The 8318-nt window shown below is 35.2% G+C and overlaps 1 protein-coding gene across 1 annotated transcript in view; it reads right to left on the bottom strand.

Moving 5' to 3' along the window:
• Window positions 1-3448: 3448 nt before the first annotated feature.
• LOC132399810 (brefeldin A-inhibited guanine nucleotide-exchange protein 2-like) overlaps window positions 3449-8318 on the bottom strand; it is a 139276-nt gene continuing 134406 nt past the window's right edge. Inside the window, exon 39 of the mRNA XM_059980584.1 lies at window positions 3449-8171. Coding sequence (XP_059836567.1) covers window positions 8010-8171 — 162 coding nt within the window. The 3' untranslated portion in view covers window positions 3449-8009. The remainder of the gene's footprint in view (window positions 8172-8318) is intronic.

Here is an 8318-nt window from a genome sequence, read left to right as displayed (position 1 = left end):
GCAGAACTCTAATAGCGTTGCATTTACTGCTACACTACCACGGCAACCAAAGCTGATTACTGTTTTCTATTTACCTAAAGAACTGAAGAGTAGCTCCTGTTTATGACCAGAAGCTAAACTAAGGATATTAGTTGGTTGTCTAAGTTATAACTCTTTAATATTTATTAGTGACAGCTGCTGTGTTTAGAATGCCAAGCTTAGTAAAAAGAAGAGGAAGCAAATATCCATCACTGATAATGTCGCAGTTGGTGCCATTACAGTTAGGAGAGGTCGGAGTTCAATTCCAGTGCCACATGTAAGGCGTTTGTACATTCTCCACGCGAGTGTGTGAGTTTCCTCCCACAGAGCAAAGATGGACTGGTTAGTACATCAAATGGTTATTGTAAATTGTCCTGCGATTCAGTTAAGATTAACTAGGCGAGTTCTGGGCAGCACAGCTCATTGGGCTGGAAGGACCTGTTCTGCACTCTGTCTTTAAGAGGCTTTTTAGACTGATACGAATATGAAGGGAATGGAGGGATAAAAATGATACACAGGAAGTTTAGCATGAATTGTCATGGTAGGCGGAACAGCATGTTCAGTGCATTTTGAGTGATAATAAATAGTTGACTGTTGTATGAACTCTGCACAACCAAGTGCCTTGGCTGAACTTTTATTTAGTGCTGACTAGGAACTGAAGGTCCACATTAATTAAGCATGCCTTGTGTAGGCGATGAGCCACTTGCTCATTGCAGATTTTAGGAAAGGTCAAATTACTGAGCATTTTTCAAGCAAGTTCTAGAATTTTGATGCAAGAATGTCAAAGGGAGGAGTTTTTACTATTACCAAATCAAGGTGGCACGTTCCAAGAAGTACTTGCAGGTGGTGATGTTTCCATGTGCCTGCTGCTTTTGTAAGGCTACTCTCTCTTAAATGCCCATAATCTCCTTTCTCAATACCAGTCTATACCATGGATAACTTACAGTGGCTGTAATCTACCAACCCACAAGTTTGGACTGTGGAAGGAAACCAGAGCACCTTGAGGAAAATGTGCAAATTCCAGCCAGGCACCACCTAATGACGGGTTGAACATGGCTCACCTGTGCTGTGCAGATAGCATGTGTAACAGCCGCTCCACCGTGCCATTCAAAGTTAATGTTAGCAACTTGTATACATACAAAGAAATCTGATTCACTATTTATCACAGCATTGAAACAATAGGAATAATGGAAGATCAGTGTAAAAGGGGCAGTTGATGGCCTGTGTGGACTTGATTATCTGATGGTTCTCTTTTCCCCATGACAATGTTAGAAGTAACAAGTTTAGGTGTGCTGTTGAAGCAGCCTCACATTATTGCACTGCATTGCAAGTTGTGTGCTTGACTATGCAGGATGCAAATGTTTGGGGGCAGAGGGATGGAGGAGTGCAGTTCAGGTTGATGCTTGCCAAATTTCAGGAAGATAAAAAGGGGAAGGCAGCAGAGTTGCAAACTAACTTAAGCACACACTTGTAGAATTGCAGTTAGTGAAAGGCCATGCCAAGTCACATTATCATTACTTCAGTTGAAGGATGGATTCTCTTCTGCTTTATGTGAACACAAAAAGTCAGCTGAAGGAGTCTTATGCATGTTATGAGACTAAAAATTAGCCATTCTTGCCCCCAAGATATAACTGCACTTGAAGAAGATTTTCACAAAGCAGTTTTCACTAGTGGATCCTTTTGATAACCTTAGAATCTGCGAAGCAAGTTATGGGTAATTAATAATAATAATCATGTTAACTATTTTATTGAGCACTTTTCATACAGATTATGTAGTTCAAAGTGATTTACAATGGGATAAAAATACAAGAAGAAAATAAAAAATAAAAACAATCATGAAATAAAAGACAAAGATGTTAGTTAAAAGCAAAGTTAAATAAATAAGGTTGAGCTGGTGTATAAAACTGTTAACTGAGCCCGGTTTAAGATGGCGCTGGTGAAGCATGGGGCTGGTAGCAAACAAAAATTTCTTTTGGGATAAATAAAGTTTTCCGTCATCTTATCTAAATTACTGTATTAAATGTGTATGATGAGAGGCATTGATCGTGTGGATAGTCAGAGGCTGTTTCCCAGGGCTGAAATCGCTACACGAGAGGGCACAGTTTTAAGGACTTTGGAAATAGGTATAGAGGAGATGTCAGGGGTAAGTTTTTTTAGGCAGAGAGTGGTGAGTGCGTGAAATGGGCTGCCGGTGATGGTGGTGGAGTCGGATACGATAAGGTCTTTTAAGAGACTCCTGGACAGGTACATAGAGCTTAGAAAAATAGAGGGCCATGCATAACCCTAGGTAATTTCTAACGTAAGTACATGATTGGCACAGCATTGTGGGCCTAAGGGCCTGTAATGTGCTGTAGTTTTTCTATGTTCCAAATCAGATTTCTTGGATACGATCACTGCAATCAAGTCTTTAACTTCAGAGTTGATCTGCCTGTATGACCTGGTATTTTTGTGGCGTAAACTGAAGTCTCGAAGGTGCAGGACAGTTGCAGCATGGCATGTACCTGACGAATTGAGGCAGTAGGCCCCGGCCTAAGAGCATATCGAAGTAGCAGGGCCTAGGTCCAAGAGTGAAGATTGACCTGAGATATGTCTGATTTAAGCACCAGCCCACATTGAAAAGGTTGAGACTGGCGTTGAGGGATGGGCCTGTGTTCATCTCACTGAACTGAGGCTGTGGCCTATATCAGCTGCCACGATAACTGGCTTTGTGGCTGTGAACTCACTTTAGTGAACTTCAATTCTGAATGTTATTTACTTATTTTTATTGTTTGCAAAATTAGCTTTTTTCCCCTGCACATTGGGTGCTCGATGGTCTCTTTTTAATATCGGTTCTACTGGGGTTCTTTGTTTTGTGGCTGCCTGTAAGGAGATGAATCTTAAGGTTTTATATAGCGTATATTCTTTGAAAATTAATGTACTTTGAATTTTGAGTCTGCACCTTAATAGTTTTCAGCAATAAATTCTAGCGTTTAGGAGCAATTATGCCAGATAGACGAAGAAAATTTGCAACTTTAAGATAGACTGCAGTTTACTCAGCCAACAGAATTGTCTCATTCAGGGTTGCAGTTTCTGGGATATTACCTTCTCCAGAATATTTGCATGAAGGTTGGAAACAATCTGATAGCTGTGTGAAAAAAAAACATGGCCTCCCCTCCAAAAATTAGACTGATTATCTATCTGTGATCGAACATTTTGCCAAGATACTCAGTTACCATATCATAAGTCAATAATTTCCCACAACTGCTATCAGACTAACTGGCCAATCCTTGGTTTCCCCCGACTCCAGGTAGCAGCACGTCAAGTTAAATAGTCCAAGTTGCAGCATCTCCATGCTTTCAAAATATCTTCTGAATATTGCCATGTTAATATTGATTACATTTTATGAATTTTTGTTGTGATAGTATTCAAGAAATCCAAAACTCAATTGAAATGAAAGCAAATAGTAGTTTATAATCTGTCACATAAATAATTTGTAATTACATGCTCATTAAGAAGAACATTGGTGCAAATAATTACGATTTCAGTAATCAACTGCGTGAAGCAAATTAGGTGTAAAACCTCACTGATTTATTAAGTGATTGGAATAGGATAATCAGTTTTATTATACAGAATGACATAGAAAACTTTACATGGTTATTTCATATTATATATTTAATCTGTTCTTCCAAAATATTTTATACATCCACAGTGGCAAGGAATGCTCTTAAATTATGAATTTTCTTCAATGCACTTCACAGTACTATATATTTCATTCATAAAATTTATGAATAATTAAATTTTTCTTCATGTTATAGAAATTAAACATGTAAATATACATTCAGCATAAAAACAGTACAATTATTACATTGAGATGGAGCAATGATTGGATACAATAATTTAAATTTCACAAGTCGGTTCGATTGTCTAATTTGATATGTGGTCTACATTAAATGAATTCCTGTTGCAAAAGCTTAAACATTATTCATGTATTTTCATAGTCACTAGAAAATAAGCAAATTAAAATAATTGTTTCAACAGATATCATGACAACAATTATAAATCTAAGATAAATAAGCCAATTACTTTAAATTAACAACAGGACACCAAACATAGTGAATCAGCTCGTATTCGCCCCGTCCCGCCCCAAACGGGCAATTTCCAATAAAACAACCTGAGATTTACCTTATTTACTTTACTTTAGATTGATACCAATTTAATTTTCTATTTTCACAATTATGTTCAGAGATGGAGGATCTACTGTGACTGCTAAAAAAGAAAAATTCAGTTCCTGAAGATCAACATCCAGTGATTCCAGACAGAAATCTATGCCTACTGAACAAGAATCAAAATATCTCCCATCTACTAACATTCATTGTTGCATGTGACGACTGGCCAGCTATCATTCTGCAGCAATGCCTTTGGGGCCACCAGGAAACAATAATTGCAGTGTATTTATGAAACAACTAAGATACAAAATTGTATTGACTGATAAGAACACCCAAGGTAACCATGGCAAAAATTACAGAGTTAAAATGCACTAAATTGTCACTCCTTAATCACTTTTGCTTGACTGTCTAAAGTACAAGAAAACTCAGGCAATGCCTAATTAGCTATAACATCAGGAAAAATGATCAGCCCGTAAAGTAGTAAAATTCAGTTATTTTAAGCCAACCAGGAGTGCTCCAATAGGTTTCATTAGTTAAGGTACCATCATACATTTGTGGAAGTTATGTTGCCTATTCAACACCATTATCTCTTGCCTCTGAGAAGCCATATAAAATGATGCTATTGTTCCAATATTCATTGGCTGTGATAAGTCTAAATGTTGTATAACATATAATTGAGAGCAGCAAACAGCTTATGTTAATCCATATGATAATAAAGAAAAGCAAATGAACTAATCACTATACACTGGAGGCATCAGGCTGCATTAATACAAATGATTTTCCATTAAAGAAACAGCTCACACTGCCAACAGTAATGCTATTGGTGTTGCAAACTCCAAACAACGTGGTATCAGCTTTGCAAGGAAGAATAGTAACTGAAGTATGGCACAAACCAACAAGCTGTTCTTAAACAAATAAACTGGACGATATGAAACAAAGCTTGGAGACTTATAGGGAGATTAGTCATTTTTATCTTTTAGCATGGAACATTAAAAAAACTAATAAATAATCTTACAATAAACTAACAAATGCATCTGCATGGTCATGAATTTTCAACAGTATGTATATTTAGAACTGATCAATAAACCCTTCTCACAAATATACTGAAATAAATTTGCTTCACTATTCTCTCTTTCGATTCAAAATGAAAAACACAAAATAAATGATGTATTGAAATATTATTGAACATGTCACTACCCTCACCACTAAACACAATCAAGCCCAATGATAGAATCAGGGAAATAAGAAGATTGCAACTAATTTTTTTTACTCCTTACACTGAAAACTGTTGAATAACATATACTACAGTTATGACTTCAAATACAATATTCTTGCTTTTTTAAAATTTAAAGCACTATTTGACAATGTTTGAAAGAACTACATTCAGTAATTCATATAGATGCTAGAAATAACTTTGTTATACCTTCCAAATGAAATATTGAGTTAAGATATTATAATAGTTATTTCATGCCCATGTAAGGTATTTTAATATATTGCCTATCAAGCAGACGACAATTTTATTACCTTACAGTGCTCATTTTGTGATAATGTCATCACCCTCTCACTTACTGCTAATGAAAAGGAGCAAGAAAAACTGAATGCTAATCACAATGTCCAGCACACAACTAGGTATTAAAAAAATAGGTAGAAACCAGATTCAGTCCTCTCCATGTCTGTGGAATTTCTCCTCAGCTGCCCAACACAGAACTTTGTTATAGTTTTAGCAAAAGTTACAAAATCTAATATGACTTTTAGAGTACTAATTAGGTCAACCTACAAATTGGACATGAGAAATTATGAATTAGGATTTTAGAAGGAAATCCATAACAGAAATTTTGCCTTGGGTTACCAAAGTCAAACACAACAAAGTTTTCAAAAACCCAAGTAACAAAATAAAACCATGATATATACCACGTATAACCTCTCTACTTAATTTATTTCCTTCAAGTATATTTTCATTAATTGTGCAAGTTAACTGGATGGTATTTTAATTATTTCAGTTACTTATGCCATGACATTAACCCATCTTATTTTTCTTAAAGGCTAGGGGTCAAGACATATTCTATTGCTGCCTCTAATGGATAACCAGCAAAGGACATGGCAGTACAATGCACTTGCTGGTGTGTTGCATTACGTCATCTTATGTCAACATTAGAAGTGATCTGTATTTTACCATTCCCCTTGCAAATCTTTTCATATCCATCTGTATCTAGTATATAATACTTGTAACTGTTTGCACTATTCATTTTAAACCATGCACAATTTATAAACAGATCAGCTGCAAAACATGTGGATTTTCAGATTTTATGAAATTAGCGTTTATACCTCAGGTGACATCAGTAGAAAATTTGTCAGTACATGTGAAAACACTGGTCTCAAGTTATTGGTAAACCCAATTTACACCTATTAACTGCTGCCAATAATTTTTGATTTGTAACTTGGTGTGCAAGACCAAGATTGTGTAAGAATGGCATGAACATCTGATTGACAGTCATGTAAAAGCAACTCCCTGTTCTACATTGGTTGATTTTAAGTTATCCAAAGGAGACAGTCACATATGCATGTTGCGAAATCCAAGATGGTGAACAAACCAAAAGAGATTCTGTAATTAGTGTCACTTGACAAAATCCAGCCAGATATTATTACATATTATCTAATCCCAAACTGCTCATTAATATCTTCGTGCAAAGTTACATAATAAACCCCATGCATTAAATACACTCATAGAGCAGTAGAGCCTGAACTATTTTAAATTTTAAATGCTCATTGTCCCCAACAGAAATAAGCATTGTTTTTTAAACAGCATTTTAAATCATTCCACTATTGTTAACAAATCTGCAGATTTTACAGATAACTTACCTACATTCATACCATAATGGATTGAGTCTTGAGGTCTTTGAATTTCAAGAATTATCAACTTAAAAAAAAATCAAGCAAGCAATTTCTGGCCATTTACCATAATTGAGACTTTATCACATTAGTGGACGTCAAGATAATCAATTTCATTATTTTCTTGTATAATCTGTATAATTTGCATTAAAATATACAACTGATCTGTTGTCAAGCTACTTTGAAATTCAATATAATTTGCATGTCTTTACTGCAATTTGTAATTGTGCTCATCTTATTGTCAATGATAATTGTGATTATAATTTGAAGGGAAAATTGTGTGCAAACTCCACTGCAATTATGCAAGGAACAAAAATCAAAACCTTCAGATTTACATATCCATTCAATACAAAAATGTGAACTGCTTTTACTAAGAGCAAGTAATGAAGCAAAAACAAACTTATTGTTCCTCATCAGATGGATCAAAGTTTTGCTTTTATCATTTACCATCACCCCCACAATGAGTATTTCATACCAACATGTTAGCATTATTTCACAACAGCAATTTAAATAACATTTTAGTTAGCAATACAACAGCACTGAAAGTGTGACGGGCCAATTCATGAAGTTAGTGACTGCAGTTTACACTGTACAATTTGCTAACTATACATTTACCTCAAATATTTACTGTTTAAGACAGTAGTGTTTCATATATATATGTATATATAACAATTTAAAGTCCCTGAAATGGTTCAGCTGGGTATCATACAGATATTAAATACACAAGGAAACAATTCAAACTTTCCTTCAAGACGAAGAAAAATAAAATTCCAACCTGTTGATTATGTGGAGAGGCAGAATAACTGTCTCATAATATACCCCATTAAATATAAGAATTACATCATTAATTTGGGAATCCTCAAATAAAACTGAAAACTAACTCCAAAATAAAACATTTCCTTCAAATAGCAGGGCCCCATTTACAGGCAGGAAACAGAAATATATGTTGTCTTGTCTTTATGCAGTAACTTCTTTTGGTTGTTCCGCTGAATGACAGATTTGGAATACAACGCCAATACGGAGAAAGAACTTGCGTAAAACTACGCGCAGTTCAGGAATTAGGTCAAACTGTACAATTTCGCACAAGAAAGGATAGTATGCAGAAGCATGGATCTTAAACTGCAATAAAAACAAAATCAGAGACAGAAACTGTAAACATACTCTAAATACTTTGTCATGACTTTTTCTACCACCCAACAGACTTAAATTACAGTGTCAAAAACTGCCTGCAAAATTTACATGTCAATATCATGTAAATTTTACTCT

The sequence above is a fragment of the Hypanus sabinus genome, chromosome 9 (assembly GCF_030144855.1).
Source record: "Hypanus sabinus isolate sHypSab1 chromosome 9, sHypSab1.hap1, whole genome shotgun sequence".
Classification (NCBI taxonomy): Eukaryota; Metazoa; Chordata; class Chondrichthyes; order Myliobatiformes; family Dasyatidae; genus Hypanus; species Hypanus sabinus.
The sequence above is the reverse complement of the archived record's forward strand: the minus strand, read 5'-3'. Positions and strand labels throughout refer to the sequence as shown.